The 20,923-nt window shown below is 44.9% G+C and overlaps 1 protein-coding gene across 1 annotated transcript in view; it reads left to right on the forward strand.

Annotated features, from left to right (window-relative positions):
- Positions 1-18,378, forward strand: part of HRH3 (histamine receptor H3) — a 57,678-nt gene extending 39,300 nt beyond the window's left edge. The window contains exon 3 of the mRNA XM_069751192.1: positions 15,501-18,378. Within this exon, the coding sequence (XP_069607293.1) occupies positions 15,501-16,397 (897 nt within the window). The 3' untranslated portion in view covers positions 16,398-18,378. The remainder of the gene's footprint in view (positions 1-15,500) is intronic.
- Positions 18,379-20,923: the final 2,545 nt, after the last annotated feature.

Raw genomic sequence — 20,923 nt, forward strand, 5'->3', positions numbered from 1 at the left:
ATTATTTTTGCATTGCTGATTAAGGTGAATGGTGGCTCATTTTTTGCAGGACAAGATGACGTTTTCAGCGGTACCATGGTTGTTTATATCCGTCTTTTTGATCGCGTGTTATTCCACTTTTTGCTCGGCGGTATGATAATAAAGCGTTGTTTTTTGCCTCTTTTTTTTACGGTGTTCACTGAAGGGGTTAACTAGTGGGACAGTGTTATAGGTTGGGTTGTTACGGACGCGGCGATACTAAATATGTGTACTTTTTTTTTTTTTTACATATGTAAATTTTTTTTTTACTTTATAACATTGCCCCGGGGGGGGGGGACATCATGTTTTAGGGTCAGATCACTGATCTGACACTTTGCAGTTCACTGTGTCAGATTAGCGATCACACAGGCACTGAAGGAGGCTTGCAGGTACCTGCTCTAAGCAGGTGCTTGCAAGTCACCTCCCTGCGGGACCCGGAAGGAGCCCCGCGGCCATTTTGGATCCGGGGCCTGCAGGGAGGTGTAGGTAGGAGACCCTCGGAGCAACGCGTTGCTCCCCGAGGGTCTCAGGGAAGCACGCGGGGAGCCCCCTCCCTGCGTGATGCTTCCCTATGCCGCCAGAACGCTGCGATCATGTTTGATCGCAGTGTTCTGGGGGTTAATCTGCCAGAAGCGGTCTATGACCGCTCCTGGCACATAGTACCAGATGTCAGCTGCGATAGTCAGCTGACACCCGGCCGCGATCGGCCGCGCTCCCCCTGTGGGCGTGGCTGATCCCGCTAGACGTATTATCCCGTTGGTGGTCATAAGGGCCCATACCACCTCGACGGTACGTCTAATGTCAGAAAGGGGTTAATTTTGAAGATTGACAGATGTCCAGAAGGCAGTCATTGACACACTCAACAAAAAGGATAAGCCACAAAAGGCCATTGCTAAAAAAGCTGGCTGTTCACAGAGTGCTGTATCTAAGCATATTAATGAAAAGTTGAGTGGAAGGAAAAAGTGTGGTAGAAAAAGGTGCACAAGAAACCGGGATAACCGCAGCCTTGAAAGGATTGTTAAGGAAAGGCCATTTGGGGGTGATTCACAGGGAGTGGACTACAGCTGCAGTCATTGCTTCAAGAGCCACCACACACAGATGTATCCAGGACATGGGCTATAAGTGTCGCATTCCTTGTGTCATGCCACTCATGGCCAATAGACAATGCCAGCAGCGTCTTACCCGGGAAAGGAGAAAAAGAACTGGACTGTTGCTCAGTGATCCAAAGTGTTATTTTCAGATGAAAGTAAATTTTGCATTTAATTTGGAAATCAAGGTCCCATAGTCTGGAGGAAGAGTGAAGAGGCCACAATACAAGCTGCTTGAGGTCTAGTGTGAAGTTTCCACAATTTATTATTATTATTATACATTTTTATAGCGCCATTTATTCCATGGCGCTTTACGTGTGAATACGGGGCAGATATAGACAAATACAATCAGTGATGGTTTGGGGAGCCATGTCATCTGCTGGTGTAGGTCCACTGTGTTTTATCAAGACCAAAGTCAGCGCAGCCATCTACCAGGAAATTTTAAGAGCACTTCATGCTTCCCTCTGCCACAAGCTTTTTGGAGATAGAAAGTTCATTCTCCAGCAGGACTTGGCACCTGTCCACACTGCCAAAAGTACCAATACCTGGTTTACAAATACCAAACAGGATACCGAGTACATAATATCAGAGATCTGGGAAGGAAAATTGAACAAGTATATGTAGTAGTCACCCAGACTCTATGTAATCGCTCCAAATGCTAAACATGAAATAGAAGGAGAAACGGGAGCATATAGTAATAATGTAAAACAATCTTTATTAATATAATAAGGTTAAAAAAGGGGTATAGGACACACAATGAGCGTAATCATGTAGACCATGACATAACATGAAAAAGGGGGAGAAAAACATCCCACATTCCACCACCCCCACGCAGAGTAATTAGATGGATGTAATCTGGCAATAAAAGAGAGCACCTCTGCAAAATACGTAATACCATAAACTTGGATAAATGGGGTCACAGTACTAAATATGTCTCACCAAGCAGGCGGGGGCCAAATGTGCGCTGGCCAGAGAAAAACCCCTGCAGCGGTGGCAGTGCCTGGCTAGTGAGTGACTAAGCGTGTACAGAGCCTAGCAGCATGTTTGTAATAACACCCCTGACGTTCCCTATCACACCAATAAGAACAAGTAAATCATATAGTAAAAGTAATATGGTGTGAGAGGGGATCGCCGCTGCACTGACACCCAATGCAGAGCGCACAGCCAGTGACCATGAGTGACCAGAACGGCCCCAGTGTAAAGCACATAAGTGCAAGGAAAGCTCACCTGATGCCCGTGGGGGGAGAGGGGTGAGGGGATCTCGCCGGTGAGAACGCCCCGACGCACGTTTCGTGGCGTAAACACGCCGCTTCCTCAAGGGGAGTATAGGGAAAAGTGACACAGGACCTGCCTATAACCTCCCTGACCCTGGTCACCTGTCCTATCTAGACCAATCCAAGTGGCGCTATCGGCGCATGCGCGCTGCAGCAGGAAAGCCCGGCAGGAGGACCTGGCGCCCAGCCCAGTGCATAGGTCGGGAGAAAACGCCCCCAAAAACCACGCACTGGACAGATAGGACGCCAGCCCACATACCGATGCCGCCCACACGCAGGGCGATGCGCACGGCCGCAAGGTGGCGCGCTCAGCTGATGTGGTCATAAGAACAGGTACAGAAAAGAGGTGACGTAAGTGTAACAAATCCCCAACTGTGTGTAAAAACATCATGCCGAAATATACAGAGAATTACACTGGGATACAATATACAATAACTAGAAGCAATGCTCGGTGATCGACCGATCCGCCATGGAGCCGGAATCATATCGCTTGTGCTGCCGATGTTCCATACGCTCTGTAGACAGGGCGCTTGGTGATCAAAGATCTTGTTGTCCGCACGTGTGGCAAGTGTAGATAACAGCACAGTGTATAAAGGGATGGACGCAACCCAAAGGCAGGGGAGCAACAGACAGGGCACACATAGAGTAGAGAGCTAATAACAAAGAAGAAAATAAAAACATGATTAAAAACAAATTAGAAACAAAAAACCACCGGAGGGACTAAAAAACCCATATGATGGAATATACCACACCAAGAGAAAATCATGGAGACTAGAGATACGGAGCAAAACTAAGGGATTCATTGAGACCCTTAGGGGTTACAGTGTCAAGAATGACAATCCACTTAGTTTCCATTTGTGCCAGTCTTTTCTTATTATCCCCACCTCTAATCCCCAAATGAAGTAAATCAATTCCCCGTAGCCCAAGTAATTTCTCATTGCAATTATGGTGCGACTTGAAGTGGCGGGGAATAGTTTTAAGGTCCACCACGGCGGACACCGTCCTGGCCGCGCCAATGTCCCGCACATGCTCCCGTACGCGAATTCTCAGTTCGCGCGTAGTGAGACCAACGTATATCCTGGGGCACGGACACGTCGCATAATATATGACATTAGTGGAGCCGCAGGATATACGCTGTCTAATTTGGAATGTTCTAGACCCATCGCTGGAAGTAAAGTCAGAGCAGCGCAGGACATTGGCGCAGGCAAGACAGTGCCCGCACGGAACACACCCTGGACGGGGACCACTGGAACCAAAGAAATTCTTTTCCGGGGTTGGGATATAATGGCTCCTCACCAACAAGTTACTAAGGTTGGTGCCTCTCCTCGGGGTCATGAGGGGAAAGGAGCCCAGGGCAGCACGCAAGGAAGGTTCAACCTGGAGGACAGGCCAATGTTTTTTCAGGATAGACCTCATGCTCTCCCATTCATGATTGTAGGTGGAGATGAACCTAATACGTTCATCACCACCCACAGACCGACGTCGAATGTTGGAGTGCAAAAGATCACTCCGTGGTGTATTGCGGGCCCGATCGTACGCAGCTTTAATGGATCTGCGGCTGTACCCACGAGCCGCAAATCTCTCCTTTAAATCCAAGGCCCGCGACTCAAAAAGGGCCTCAGTAGAGCAAATCCGCCGCACCCTGAGGAACTGTCCGACCGGGACGGCCCTAATGGTGGCAGAATAATGAGCGGAAGAGGCATGCAGTAGAGAATTAACAGCGGTCGGCTTCCTGTACACATCCGTCTGGATGCGCCGGTCACCATCGACCTCCAAACGGACATCCAGGAAGTCGACCGCAGCCTCACTAGAGTTGTAAGTGAGCCGTATGTTAAACGGGTTCTTATTAAGGCTAAACATGAATTCCTCGAGCTGGCGGGCAGACCCCCCCCCCACAAAAACAAAATGTCGTCAATATAACGAAGCCAGCACAGCACATGGGCAGCAAGCGGTGAGCCCCCGTCGCCAAAAACCTCCCTCTCCCAGGCGCCAAGGAAGAGGTTGGCGTACGAGGGCGCACAAGCCGCGCCCATGGCCGTGCCACGCTTCTGAAGGTAAAAAGTATTTTTAAAGACGAAGAAATTGTGGGTGAGGATGTACCCCACCAGCTCGAGGATCAGCTCACACAAAGGGCCGCCCAGGTCGGAGGCCCCCAGGTAGCGGCGGACAGCTGCCAAACCATCAGAGTGATCTATGCAAGTGTACAGACTCTCGACGTCGGCTGTCACAAATATCGTGCCCTCGTCCACAAGGATGCCATCGACCCTAGCCAGGACGTCCGTCGTGTCTTTAATAAAGGATGGTAACGTTTCCACTAATGGTTTAAGGTAGTAGTCAATGAAACGACAGACAGGATCACAGATGCTGTCGATCCCAGACACGATAGGACGTCCCGGTGGGTCGAGGGCATCCTTATGGACTTTGGGCAACAGGTAAAAGGTTGGGACCCTCGGTGACTTAACCACCAAACCCTCAAACACCTGCTTGGTGATCACATTTGCATCAAGAGCTCCAACCAAAATATTCTGCAATTCCCGTAGAAAGGGAGCCGTGGGATTGGAGGACAGCTTGAGGTAGGTGTTTGAATCTTTTTCTCTTGGTGTGGTATATTCCATCATATGGGTTTTTTAGTCCCTCCGGTGGTTTTTTGTTTCTAATTTGTTTTTAATCATGTTTTTATTTTCTTCTTTGTTATTAGCTCTCTACTCTATGTGTGCCCTGTCTGTGGCTCCCCTGGCTTTGGGTTGCGTCCATCCCTTTATACACTGTGCTGTTATCTACATTTGCCACACGTGCGGACAACAACCAAGCGCCCTGTCTACAGAGCGTATGGAACATCGGCAGCACAAGCGATATGATTCCGGCTCCATGGCGGATCGGTCGATCACCGAGCATTGCTTCTAGTTATTGTATATTGTATCCCAGTGTAATTCTCTGTATATTTCGGCATGATGTTTTTACACACAGTTGGGGATTTGTTACACTTACGTCACCTCTTTTCTGTACCTGTTCTTATGACCACATCAGCTGAGCACGCCACCTTGCGGCCGTGCGCATCGCCCTGCGTGTGGGCGGCATCGGTATGTGGGCTGGCGTCCTATCTGTCCAGTGCGTGGTTTTTGGGGGCGTTTTCTCCTGACCTATGCACTGGGCTGGGCGCCAGGTCCTCCTGCCGGGCTTTCCCGCCGCAGCGCGCATGCGCCGATAGCGCCACTTGGATTGGTCTAGATAGGACAGGTGACCAGGGTCAGGGAGGTTATAGGCAGGTCCTGTGTCACTTTTCCCTATACTCCCCTTGAGGAAGCGGCGTGTTTACGCCGCGAAACGCGCGTCGGGGCGTTCTCACCGGCGAGATCCCCTCACCCCTCTCCCCCCACGGGCATCAGGTGAGCTTTCCTTGCATTTATGTGCTTTACACTGGGGCCGTTCTGGTCACTCATGGTCACTGGCTGTGCGCTCTGCATTGAGTGTCAGTGCAGCGGCGATCCCCTCTCACACCATATTACTTTTACTATATGATTTACTTGTTCTTATTGGTGTGATAGGGAACGTCAGGGGTGTTATTACAAACATGCTGCTAGGCTCTGTACACGCTTAGTCACTCACTAGCCAGGCACTGCCACCGCTGCAGGGGTTTTTCTCTGGCCAGTGCACATTTGGCCCCCGCCTGCCTGGTGGGACATATTTAGTACTGTGACCCCATTTATCCAAGTTTATGGTATTACATTTTTTGCAGAGGTGCTCTCTTTTATTGCCAGATTACATCCATCTAATTACTCTGCGTGGGGGTGGTGGAATGTGGGATGTTTTTCTCCCCCTTTTTTATGTTATGTCATGGTCTACACGATTACGCTCATTGTGTGTCCTATACCCCTTTTTTAGCCTTATTATATTAATAAAGATTGTTTTACATTATTACTATATGCTCCCGTTTCTCCTTCTATTTCTGGTTTACAAATAACAGTATTACTGTGCTTGATTGGCCAGCAAACTCACCTGACCTTAACCCCATAGAGAATCTATGGGGTATTTTCAAGAGGAAAATGAGACACGCCAGACCCAACAATGCAGACGAGCTGAAGGCTGCTATCAAAGCAACCTGGGCTTCTATAACACCTCAGCAGTGCCACAGGCTGATCGCCTCCATGCTACGCCGCATTGATGCAGTAATTGATGCAAAAGGAGCCCCGGCCAAGTATTGAGTGCATTTACTAAACATACATTTCAGTAGGACAACATTTCGGATTTTAAAATAATTTTTCAAGCTGGTGTTATAAAGTATTCTAATTCACTGAGCTTAACATGTCACTCTCCTCAAGGAGAAACAATACTTCTTGGATATCGGTCGGATGCCTCTCACACAACCAAACCAGATCTCCACTTTGCACTGACGAGGGGCAGTACCCCGAAACACAGTGTCTGCAAATTGAGATTCTGGTTTGGCTTTTATCCTAAGTCATGTGACAAGGCTCGTTAAAGGGTCGACATTGACTGTTAGGAATTCTACTTCCAGTAGGTGGCACTAGAGTTCTAGTCCTCTTCCTCTCTGAAGAGACAATTTGCACATTTCCCAGAGAAGCATTGCGGCTTTAAGTCTCCTCACCTCGACATGCTTAACATGTCACTCTCCGCAAGGAGAAACTATACTTCTTGGATCCCAATTCACTGAGATAATGACTTTTGGGTTTTCATTGGCTGTAAGCCATAATCATCAACGTTAACAGACATAAACACTTGAAATAGATCACTCTGTTTGTAATGACTCTATAGAATATATATGAGTTTCACTTTTTGTATTGAAAAACTGAAATAAATTAACTTTTTGATGATATTCCAAATTTTGTGAGAAGCGCCAGCTCATGTTTTTGAACACACTGCTATTATTTTGAACACTACTGTGTTAGGCCGGTTTCACATTTGCGGTTGTGTCCACAGCGTTTCATCCGCAGTAATCCACATGCGTTGTGTATTCCTATATTTAACATTATAAACGCAAGTGTATGCGTTTGATTGCGTTTGACCGCGTTTGACGATGCATGCGTCGTTTCGTCGTCTGCGGTTTGGCGCGGTGAACGCTACATGTAGTAATTTTGTAGGCGTCAAATAGCCGCCTAGAAACGTATGCGGTTGTTAGCGGCACAAATGTGCAAAAAAAACGCATTGCTGTCTATGTTAACGCATGTTGCCGCAAGCACATGCGTTTGCTTGCGTTCGTGAACGCATGCGTTGAACCAGAGAAAAACATGTCTAGACACTGATTAGCCACCCTCCACATACAAGGTGATAAAGGGAGGGAGTGGGCATTGCCAGGTCACTATACAGCAGACTGGGAAGCAGACCACACAGAGGAAAGCAACTTGGAGGAAAAAAGACTCTGAACAATGTGAGTATATCAAAGCCAATGCCTGTATTTTCTAATTTCTGTCTCTACATGTCCTAATATCTTCCATTTCTTTCTGCATGCATGCATCAGAATGTCTTCTTCTTCTGATGAGGAGCAACGTCCTGGGCCCTCTGAAGCCGAACATGTCAGTGAAGTGAGTACTCACCTCGTCAGATTGGTAAGTATTCACTGTCACATCAACACATGACAATTTTTTTTTCCTTTTTTTAGAGTTCTTCTTCTACTGCGGCAGAGGCTGGGCAGGAACAGCGGACTCACAGTCGGGTGGCAAGGCGGCAGCGTGTACGTATACAAGGCTGACTGTTTACTGTATCCTCACTTTAGTATTCTTGAATCTTCCTTTCTTTACTTTACTCTTTCTTTACATTTGTCTTCTGCACTCCTTTTGTATCTTGACTTTCCTTATTCATGCCATTTCTCATCCTCTGTTTTGTTTCTTTTCCTTATGTTAATGTATCCAACATTAATGTCTTTATATATTTTTTAGGTTCCAGAACGGGATGAAGAAAATGACCTCCTCATCTCCCTGGTCCAGGAGCGAGTCCCGTTGTGGGACACCTGGGTTCCACAGCACTCGGACAATGTGACGATCCGGCGCCTATGGAATGAGGTGGCCAAAGCGATGTGGGATGGCAGGGACAACGCCCCTGCTCGGGTCCGAAGTGCATTTTGTAAGTATTGCAATGCAGTGTGAAGCAGCAGTGACCTTGGCCGTGCTCACACAACTGTGTGATGATAGAAACTCTCAGGAGTTTCTCTCATCACACACAGTTGTGTGAGCACGGCCAAAAGTACATTGTGTAACCATAATTTTTTATTTTTTCAACAGTGCAGAAAGTCAAAACACGTTGGCGTTCAATGAAGGACCGCTTCAACAAGGACCTGCGTCAAGAGAGCCATGTTCCCAGTGGTTCAGGAGCAAGGATCTGAAAGTACAAATACCATCGTATTCTGGCATTTTTAAGACCGGCCCTTGCCCAGAGAATGTAAGTATTTATCTTGTGCATTTGGTTGTGTTGTATTGCCATAATCTGTATCTTTCTATTCCACAGGAGTTGGCGTCTGGTTAATTTTTGGTACTAATGTTTTTTTTCTTTTTTCACAGCACATGGAGCAGTACTGTTGGCCCAGGTTCTGGAGCGGTCCTTCATCAGACAGCCACGGACCCATCCCAACCATCCAGCAGCGCTGTAGCAAGTGTGCCTGCCACACTACCTGGAGACCAGGAAGCTGGTCCATCAGGTGTTCCCCTTTCCCAGTCCTCTGCCTCTGCCCCCTTTTTTGGGGGCTCCTCCCGGCAGCGGCAGAGGGCATCAGACGAGTTTTTGCACTTGAGCTCGGTTTTTCACGAAGGACTCATGGCTTTGGGTGACCGAATGGATATTTCCCTTAGCCACATGAATACACGTATCCAGGAGGTCACCAAAAGCCTTGACCAAGTAAAAGCCGAACCTCCAGAGGCCAGCTCATCATTTCTTTAACCAAATTGAGCAGGGCATGTTGGAACACCTTACTCCTGATCTCCAGCTTAGTGTCATGCAGGCCTGCAATGCGGCTTACGTGCAGGCTATGCAGCTGAGTCGGTACTTTCAGCAGACAGTGTCGTCATATCCACCTGTGCCCTCACTGTCACGATTAACCTCAATGCCGACCTCTGCTGCATACCACTGCACGGCCACCTCTATTCCTAGCACTGCCAGACACCAGTACAGCACCACCACCATGCCGAGTGCTGTAGGACAGCCCACCGCCACCACCATGACAACCGCTGCTCCTGCTTGGACCTCCTCCACTGACAGCACGATGCAGCAGCAGGACCCTGGCATGGCCTTCTGTACCGCCTCCACCACGATGCAGCAGCAGGACCCTGGCATGGCCTTTCGTACCGCTTCCACCACGATGCTGCAGCAGGACCCTGGCATGGTTTTCCGTACCGCCTCCACCACGATGAAGCCGTAGGACACTGGCATGGCCTTCCGCTCTACAAGCGCTATGGACTCTGGCATGGCTGCACGCTCTACGAGCACTATGGACTCTGGCATGGCTGCACGCTCTACGAGCACTATGGACTCTGGCACAGTGCAGCCGGACCCTGACGGGTCATCAACCACGACCATGCCATGACATATGAGCCCACCGAGGCTTACCAGAACCCGGCGATCCCAGAAAGGGAGAAAAAATTAAAAAAACAGACTCTTAGTATTCCTCCCCCCTCACCTCCCAGTGTGTCTGTTATGTCAGGTTTGTCTCACCCTTCCAGTGCGTCTCAGGCCTCTCATGTGTCAAGCCCTATCCCCGAACTACCAGACCCCACAAGTTTCATTGCCCCTTCTCCTGCCACCCCTGCGTCGTCCACACTTAGCCAGGCCTCACTGCTTCACACCCCCCGTTTCCATCACTCTACCCCAAGCAGGCGCAGTTAAATAAATATTTTCGTTGTTAAAAAATAAATACAAGTTTTTTGCCCCCAATTATGTTTGGTTTATTGTGTCTTTCGCCGCCGGCAACACACACTGTGTGCCAAATAAAACACTGCGCCGCACACTTTATTTTTTGGCCACATCATAGCTCCAGTAGTTAGCAAGTACAAGATTTTGTGTGTCTATAGTATAGAGCTATGAGGTGGACCAAAAAATTTATACTTGTATTTTCTCCTTAATCTCTTCATTCTGCTTAGTCTGTGACTAGTGTTGCAGACTGAAGAGAAAATGGTGGCAATACAATGCAAAACTATACTCTACAGGTCAGGTGTCCAAAAACTCATTAGTTGGGACGCCTGACCTGGTGAGTAGAGAAGTGCATTGTATAGCCTCCTTTTTCTCTTCTGTGTACATAATCTATTTCACACAAACTGAAGGGATGATGGTGGTCATACATGGCATATCTATGCTCACCTGCACATGTGTCAGAAATAGTTAATTCATGAGGCTGTTGGGGAAATCACACACACTCCAGAATTTTTCCGCAATTCCAATACACATGTCCAAGGTGGGTAGGGGTATAAACTCATCCTGGAGTACATTCCACAAAGCCCGGCAGGTGTCCGCAACTATTCCCCACAAGGTGGATATTCCAAGCCGGTATTGGAAATGGAGGGATGATAAACTCTCTCCGGTTGCCAGAAATCTGGAAGAAAATTAATAATACAGAAAAATTGCAATCAATTCTATTTATGGTGTGGTTATGCTAAAGACATAAAGGAAAATACCAAACAAAAAAAAACACATGTCAGAACACCCAAAATTAGCACTGACATTGGTTTACATTTCTTACGTACCTTAATGTAACCAGCAGACGTTCCTCGGGTGGAATCGCTCTACGGAGCTGGGTGTCCTGTCTCCGTATGGCTCCTTGAACACGAGCAAGTAAATCCCGGAACGAGTCTTGCAACATCCTTGTGTATTCCGGGAATTTGTCAGGGTTCTCATTAAACTCACCATACAGCGTGTGATAGGCCCCACGTCTCTCACGTAATTCAATAATGGGGTGTCTCCAAAAACGCCTACGCCGTCTCCTTCTCCATCTTTCGCGATTTCTGTCTTGCTCCCAAGCAAACGCACAGTCAAGAAACAACTTGATGCTTAAATCCAGGTTGAAATAAAAGCTCTCCATGCGAAGATCCATCATGACACAGGATACAGTAGCACACTGTTAAGATTTCAGCAGTCCTAGGGTCTATATATAGATATCCCATAATACACGCCCTCTGTAGTCCCATTGGCGGTGTCTGGTTATCTAGATTTTTCTCCTGTAAAATTTGTCACCATGCGCACAAAAAACGCAAACGCAGACAAAAACGCATAGAAAAGCGTATAAACACGGTGTTTTTTAACTGCATGTGTTCCCGCATGTGTCAAAAAAACGCCGCGTTTGTACTCTTTTCTATGCGTTTTTTCCTGCACCTGCGGATGCAGATTAAACGCTGCGGATTCTAACGCAAATGTGAAACTAGCCTTAGGCTGTGTGCTGTCGTTTTCATATAGTGAGTCTTTTATCAGCAGGAGTTTATCACTGCCTAAACTATATGCTTGGTACATGAACCCTGTTCTGACCACTCCTTCTCCTCTCATTAGCAACTCACTGTCAAATGACAATGTACACAGAGCCTATTGTGGGCAGGGTTATCTTTCTTACCTCTGCTAGATGCTACATCTAAAAATTATTATTCTGTCATAACTGCTACACCCAGTAAATTAAGTGATACATTATTGGAATCAGGGTCTCTTATCCTACATTATGCTGCTCTTTAATGAGGTATCAAAAACTGGTGGCAGATGTGGTATGTTTATACATCTTCTTCAGGATTCATCAATTAGTGATGAGCGAATATACTCGTTACTCGAGATTTCTCGAGCACACTCGGGTGTCCTCCGAGTATTTTTTAGTGCTCGGAGATTTACATCTGTTAGCCAGCTTGATTACATGTGGGGATTCCCTAGCAACCAGGCAACCCCCACATGTACTTATGCTGGCTAACAGATGTAAATCATTCAGCTGCAGCAAGAAAAACTAAATCTCCGAGCACTAAAAAATACTTGGAGGACCCCCGAGCGTGCTCGAGAAATCTCGAGTAACGAGTATATTCGCTCATCACTAATTATAATACATAGCTCAAATGCTGTACGACACCAAAATACAGCACTGTGCCGCTACAGAACCTCATACACCAATCCTCAGCAGCTGCAGAACATTATGCATACCCATCTGCTTTAGATTATCATACTATACACATCAGCTGCTGCAGAACCTCACAATACACATGTTGGATCAGGGATGGTGTCACCACCCGGCGCTCTTGGACAAGTGCAGGGGCCCTGAGCAAGCGGCGGCACACTATGGGGTCCGTGAGTCGGGGAAGCCAGATGACCGCGCTCGGACCCCTTCCCCCGTGCTTTAAGCTGTTTGAAGTACTCATCTCTCCTTGTTCCCCGCAGGCCGCAGGTCTGGGCTCTTGTGCGCCTCCTGACTCTGTGACGTCTCAGGGCAGATGGCGTGATGGCGTCACTATAGCATGCCCTCTGCGCTAAGCACTGTAGAGAGTCGAAATAGGCTGAAGAGTCAAGACCTTCAGTCAGCGGGGAACAAGAAGAGGTGAGTATTTGATTATTTATTTATGTATGAAGCATTATCTGGGGCCCATTCTATATGGAGCATTATATGGGACCCATTATTCTTTGTGGAGCAATATATGGGGCCCATTATTCTGTAGGAAGCATTTTATGGGGTCCATTATTCTGTATAGTGCATTATAAAGGGTCCATTACTTTGTTTGGAGCATTATAAGGGGTCCATTATTCTATATGGAGCAATATATGGGACTCATTCTGTATGGAGCAATATATGGAGTCAATTATTCTGTATGGAGCGTTACAAGGGGCCCATTTTCTGTTTGGAGCATTAGAAGGGGTCGATTATTCTGTATGGAGCAATATATGGGGTCCATTATTCTGTATGGAGCATTAGAATCGAAAGGGGTCCATTATTCTGTATGGAACATTAGAAGAGGTCCAGTATTCTGTATGGAGCAATATATAGGTACCATTATTCTATATGGAGCATTAGAAGGAGTTCATTATTCTGTCTGGAGTATTAGAAGTGGTTCATTGTTCTGTATAGAGAGCTATATGGGGCCCATTATTCTGTATGGAGCAATAAATGGGGCTCATTATACTGAATGGAGTAATATATAGGACTATGTTGTGCACAGAATACTCTATGGAGGACTATATGTATGGGGTCCATTATTTTATATGTAGGATTCTGTATGGAGCAATATATGGAGTCCATTATTCTGTATGGAGTATTATAAGAGGACAATTATTCAGTATGGAGCAATGTATGGAGTCCATTATTCTATATGTAGGATTCTGTATGGAGCAATGTAGGGAGTCCATTATTCTGTATGGAGCATTATAAGGGGTCCATTATTCTGTTTGAAGCATTATAAGGGGTCCATTATTCTGTATAGAGAGCTATATGGAGCCCATTATTCTGTATGGAGCAATAAATGGGGCTAATTTTACTGAATGAAGTTATATATAAGACTATGTTGTGCACAGAATACTGTATGGAGGACTATGTGGTACCCATAATACTGTACGGAGGACTAATGTGGTGCTCGTAAAACTATATGTAGGACTATGTGGTGCCTATAATACTGTATGGAGGACTATGTGGTGCCCATAATACTGTATAGAGGACTATGTGGTGTTCATAATACTGTATGGAGCACTACGTGGTCTCCATAATACTGTATAGAGTACTATACTGTCTTTCATGAAAACTTTTGAATCCCCCCAGGGCTCGCACTGTGCGCTGTGAGGACTTGCCGGTTTCTGAGCCATTGTAGAATTTACAATAGATATCACTCATGTAATGTAAGAAGTAGGTGAAGTCTTTGGCAATGTACTAGATTTATATTTCCTATCTGTGCATCATGAATCGTAGTATATGTTTAAGGAGCCCACTGAGACTCTTTCGCCTGGGGCCCACAAAAACCTGGAGCCAGCCCTGTGTTGGATGATCCAGAGCATCACAAGACGACCCTTAGCTGAAACAGACTTTTTTTTCCTGTTTAAATACAGCTCCGCTTTAAACTTTAAAAAACCGGTTCAGTGGTAGCTACAGCAGTGTTTTATAGGTAATGCTGTATTCCTACTATAAATGATGGAGAATATTCAGAGTCCCGGGATTTGTATCAAGTACTTTCTCTGCAGCCTCTTCCATGAACTCCTTGATCCACACTTATCTGAAGGGTTCATTACAAAATCTCCCCCTGTTGGGACCCCAAGATATCAACTCTATTCTGTAGGGAAACCTGGCAATGATTGTTTAATCTTCCTGCAGCTCCACTATGAGAAAAAAAATAAGTATGACACAGCACCCATTCAACTCAATAGGATCATTGTGTAATGAGGAACAGATGGATCCTCCAAAGCAAAAAAAAAAGCTTTTCATAATTGCCCTCTGCTCTGGCCAAAAGATTAGGATTCTGAACAGAGGACCCCACCATTAACATGGTGATAGGGTATATGAGAATGAGGTTTCTAAACTAATGTCTAATAGTCTTATGATTTACAGTAGGGGAGGAACATCATCCCATACATAGTGCTGAATAGGTTTTCACATACTTTCCTGTTATTAGTCTTGAGTTATGTAGATGTCACCATTCCACAATTGCCTGCTCCCATTTACAGTAATGTATTTAAACTTTGTTGCATAAGCTTAAACTTAATAATCGCTGACATGATGGATGTCAGTGCATGAAATGAGAAGTCACTCATCCATCATGTTGTCAAAGTCCGAACAGGGAAGCTCGTTTTATGAATAGGGTTTGAAAAATTGAGTCCTTGTGTTGTCATCCACTGCTGAATTCTATTGAGCCATTTTATCAGTTGTATCTTGTAGGAAAGCTGAGTATCTGCCAATATGGTTGTAATTGAGTTGCTAGAGCAGTTGTTGAGCCCATCAGATACTTCCTCTCTGCTGGTCCCTTTCCACCTTTTCATGATGCCATTTCTCTATAATTCTAAATAAAACCTGCAACTCCATCCTCCTCATCCTCTTTCTCAATTTCTGTTTTACACTAGAAAATAATTTTTGTGGGAGAATGGTGTTTCTGGACACGTGCGATACAATATGCATGCAATACAATGATACTGTGTTACATAATGTTTATTTTTAGACCCTGGATAATTTTTTGTCTTTTCTGCTTAGGTTAGCTATAGGGCTCAGCAGAGTAACAGCAAGCATGCGGTGTTGAAGATGTCCATGGTCTGGCTCCTGGCCTTCTTACTATATGGACCAGCCATTATCACGTGGGAATACATTGCGGACAAGACTATAATTCCGGAAGGAGAATGCTTTGCTGAATTCTTCTACAACTGGTACTTCCTAATCACTGCTTCCACCATAGAGTTTTTCACACCCTTCATAAGTGTGACTTTCTTCAATGTTAGTATCTACCTAAATATTCAGAAAAGGACAAAAGCCAGGCTGGAGCTGATGCAAGAAGCTCACAGCCAAACCACCACTGACAATCCAAGGGTTGTGGCTGAGCCCATCATATCCAACTCTCTAAAATGTTGGAAGCAGGTACATAAAGGGTCGAAATCTAAAGATGCCAAGGCAACTTTGAAGGCAACTGAGGCTGAGATCTTGGAAAGGGTCAAAGCTGTCAAAAGAACCTCTCTAAATGGGACTTCATTGACTGTCCTTGGAAAAGCTAGAAGCACTAGGAGAAGTTTTGCCGAGTCCAGTTCTACTCCATCTCTAGAGAAACGTATGAGGATCGTTTCTCAAGGAATAGCCCAACGTTTTCGGTTATCGAGAGACAAAAAAATAGCAAAGTCATTAGCTGTTATTGTCTGTGTATTTGGGCTATGCTGGGCTCCTTACACCCTACTGATGATAATAAGGGCAGCCTGCAGAGGGCACTGTATTCCTGAGTATTGGTATGAAGCCTCGTTTTGGCTGCTGTGGGTAAACTCAGCAGTGAACCCCATGTTGTATCCCTTATGCCATTACAGCTTTAGAAGAGCATTTAGGAAGATTTTGTGCCCCCAAAAATTGAAACTCAAACAGAATAGCAAACTCCCCCATTGCTGGAAGTGAGGGAACTCATGGTTACGGTAGATTGGATTCCATATTATGGGGAGAGATGAAAGTATGACTGGAAGAGGAAAAAATAAAGAGGCACAGTTCACAAAGGAGTTTAGATGAAGAAGCTGGGCAATCAGATGGAAGGATTTTAGGGACAATCAAGGATGGGGTGATTGGATCCATTCAAGGCAATGAGATCATTTAGAGGAAGCCATTCAAGACCATAGCAGACAATGTTCCTTGTGAAGAATGTCTCATTTCATAGCTGCTTCACGTGGTGGTGTCGTCGACTTTGGGTATAAGGATCATACAGGTGGAGGTATCTTACCACCTCATGAATATAATACTAGTGTTTCCATCTATTGATTATCTTATTCTTGTTCCTTATATAGTGCCATAATATACTGCAGCGCTGTACAGAAAATGCCCTCACATTGATCCTTGCCCTCATGGTGCTCAATTTTCTTATGCAGATATTGGCCAGTTACTATGTTTCTGCAGGAAGACAATGTAAATGGAGGAAACACCTGTGAGTACATGGAGTAACTCCCTGCAGATTGTACCCCTGGGTCACTATACAACCTTGATCCAAGGCAATAAAGCCAATAAGTAAACCACCAAGCCAGGCTGCATGCAAAAGTAGTATTATGCCCAAGAGAAAGGGAGGCACAGAACGAGAAAAGAAGGCCCAAAATTAGAAAAGGAGGCCCTTTTACAAAACTTTCTTAGAATTAGGTATCCTGCCTGGGTGCAGCACTAGCTCTCTACCACTGAAGTCCCATTGACAGCACTGCAGTCAATCACTGAGCTCAGCAGCTATGCCCATGTAGGTGGCAAAAGCTCACTGATTGGCTGCAGCACTGTCAACATGATGTCAGACACCAAAGGAGTGGTTGAAAGGCGGCAGGCTATATTAATTTTTTTATGACTATCACAGCTTCTAGCAGAGAGTTTTCCCCTTTTTTTATATAGGTTTATTGCAAACTGAGCTGCTTTTCCAATACAAAGCATCTAATTACCTGCATATATATAGGTACTGTATAAAAACTAAAATTCTGAATATTGGGATTTGCCACTAGAGGGAGCTTACTGCATACTGTGGTACTATTGAGTACAGTGTACAAACAGTATGCAGTTGGCTTTTATGCTCCCTCTAGTGGTGGTTGTATGCATTTTATGTTTTGAATTTATTTCTATGCAGGGAGTTTGGAACTTTGTATGAGAAAAACTGAGCTCTGACTACTATAAAGATTAGTGATAAGCGAATATACTCGTTACTTGAGATTTCTCGAGCACACTCGGGGGTCCTCCGATTAATTTTCAGTGCTCGGAAATTTAGTTTTTATTGCCGCAGCTGAATGATTTACATCTGTTAGCCAGTATAAGTACATGTCGGGGTTGCCTGGTTGCTAGGGAATCACATGTAATCAAGCTGGCTAACAGATGTAAATCATTCAGCTGCGGCAAGAAAAACTAAATCTCCGAACACTAAAAAATATTCGGATGACCCCCGAGCGTGCTCGAGAAATCACAATAGAATTTACGAAAGAGGTGGGAAGGTGGAACAAGGAGAGGGAGTTGGGTGATAGAATACGTAATCGCTAGCAACGGGTGCCCTTTTTTCTATATATGTACCCCTAGGAGTCATTTATAGGGCCTCTTTAACAACTGGTTGCATCTTCTACTGTGTAGATCAATGACTATGACACTAGGGCACAAACAGGTCAACCTCACTGAGGATATTGGAGAACCCCTTACTGCACCCATCCTACTACGTTGTACCCGCTGTTTCCCATCAGTTTCAGAGCAGCCTCTGAAAACAAACGGCTTTGAAAACTAACAATGTTGTGTTTCATATTGAAGTTTATGTCATATCCGTGTTCTCTGCATGTGACGAGACACAACCTAAGCAGGTGAAAAATTGGCATCTGGATGTGAAGTGTCGTGTCTCTGTGCTCAGCGTCTCTGAAACAATAAAGGATATTTTCTTATCATAAAACTGATTCTCATAGATTCCAGCCGGGAACAGGTTACAATACTCCACCCAGACAAAGAGGCTTAAAATTGGATATAAAAAAGCCAGAGGAACTGACCTTTACATCTGCAAATTCCAAGGATTCAGGAGATTCATAGTTACATAGTTACATAGTTATTAAGGTTGAAGGAAGACTATAAGTCCATCTAGTTCAACCCATAGCCTAACCTAACATGCCCTAACATGTTGATCCAGAGGAAGGCAAAAAAAACCCATGTGGCAAATTCTGCCAATTAAATAAAATATCCGTATTTTCATTAGGAATTTATTGTGAATAATAATAATAATAATAATAATAGTATTAGCCAGAGCTCCTAATAATAAAAAATTCCCATTGTCCCAAATTGTGGTGTCTGAAAAATTAGGTCATGGGGGTCTTGGAGGGAGAGTGTTCTGTTTGGCAATCCCCTCTGTAACTGGCTGGGGAAATCTGTGCAGACCTCCAATGTAGTCCTCGCTCCAGAAAAGCTACATTGTTAGGAAGCAAATGGTGGGAAAGTGGCCACAGGCACAAACACCCTTCTGTTTTAGGTGGCCAAAACTTTGCTGCTTATCACCCTCCTCCGCCCTCCTCCAGTGTAATATTTGTATATTTCAAAAGTTTCATAAATTTAGTATTCTAAAAAATAGTTCACTAGTCCTCGAAACTATTAATGTATCCAACTACAGCCAACATAGTGCACAATGTAAAAGGTGGAAAATAGAAAACATTTTACATATAAATATAATCAACATATAAAGTTCTGCAACGACATAAATACATAGCATTGCTTATCTTGTACTGATCCCGATTTATAGCAGAACAGTGAGTGCAGCTCTGGGGTATAATACAGGATGTAACTCAGGATCAGTACAGGTTAAGTAATGTAATGTATGTACACAGTGACTCCACCAGCAGAATAGTGAGTGCAGCTCTGGGGTATAATACAGGATGTAACTCAGGATCTGTACAGGATAAGTAATCTAATGTATGTACACAGTGACTCCACCAGAATAGTGAGTGCAGCTCTGGAGTATAATACAGGATGTACAGTAACTCAGGATCAGTACAGGATAAGTAATGTAATGTATGTACACAGTGACTCCACCAGCAGAATAGTGAGTGCAGCTCTGGGGTATAATACAGGATGTAACTCAGGATCTGTACAGGATAAGTAATCTAATGTATGTACACAGTGACTCCACCAGAATAGTGAGTGCAGCTCTGGAGTATAATACAGGATGTACAGTAACTCAGGATCAGTACAGGATAAGTAATGTAATGTATGTACACAGTGACTCCACCAGCAGAATAGTGAGTGCAGCTCTGGGTTAAAATACAGGATGTAACTCAGGATCAGTACAGGATAAGTAATGTAATGTATGTACACAGTGACTCCACCAGCAGAATAGTGAGTGCAGCTCTGGAGTATAATACAGGATGTAACTCAGGATCAGTACAGGATAAGTAATGTAATGTATGTACACAATGACTGCACCAGCAGAATAGTGAGTGCAGCTCTGGAGTATAATACAGGATGTAACTCAGGATCAGTACAGGATAAGTAATGTAATGTATGTACACAGTGACTCCACCAGCAGAATAGTGAGTGCAGCTCTGGGTTAAAATACAGGATGTAACTCAGGATCAGTACAGGATAAGTAATGTAATGTATGTACACAGTGACTCCACCAGCAGAATAGTGAGTGCAGCTCTGGAGAATAATACAGGATGTAACTCAGGATCAGTACAGGATAAGTAATGTAATGTATGTACACAGTGACTCCACCAGCAGAATAGTGAGTGCAGCTCTGGAGTATAATACAGGATGTAACTCAGGATCAGTACAGGATAAGTAATGTATGTACACAGTGACTCCACCAGCAGAATAGTGAGTGCAGCTCTGGAGTATAATACAGGAGGTAACTCAGGATCAGTACAGGATAAGCGATGTAGGTACACAGTGACTCCACCAGCAGAATAGTGAGTGCAGCTCTGGACTATAATACAGGATGTAACTCAGGATAAGTACAGGATAAGTAATGTAATGTATGTACACAGTGACTCCACCAGCAGAATAGTGAGTACAGCTCTGGGGTATAATACAGGATGTAACTCAGGATCAGTACAGGATAAGTAATGTAATGTATGTACACAGTGACTGCACCAGCAGAATAGTGAGTGCAGCTCTGGAGTATAATACAGGATGTAACTCAGGATCAGTACAGGATATGTAATGCATGTACACAGTGACTGCACCAGCAGAATAGTGAGTGCAGCTCTGGAGTATAATACAGGATGTAACTCCGGATCAGTACAGGAGAAGTAATGTAATGTATGTACACAGTGACTCCACCAGCAGAATAGTGAGTGCAGCTCTGGAGTATAATACAGGATGTACAGTAACTCAGGATCAGTACAGGATAAGTAATGTAATGTATGTACGCAGTGACTCCACCAGCAGAATAGTGAGTGCAGCTCTGGATAATAATACAGGATGTAACTCAGGATCAGTACAGGATA

Source organism: Ranitomeya imitator, chromosome 2 (assembly GCF_032444005.1).
Source record: "Ranitomeya imitator isolate aRanImi1 chromosome 2, aRanImi1.pri, whole genome shotgun sequence".
Taxonomy (NCBI): Eukaryota; Metazoa; Chordata; class Amphibia; order Anura; family Dendrobatidae; genus Ranitomeya; species Ranitomeya imitator.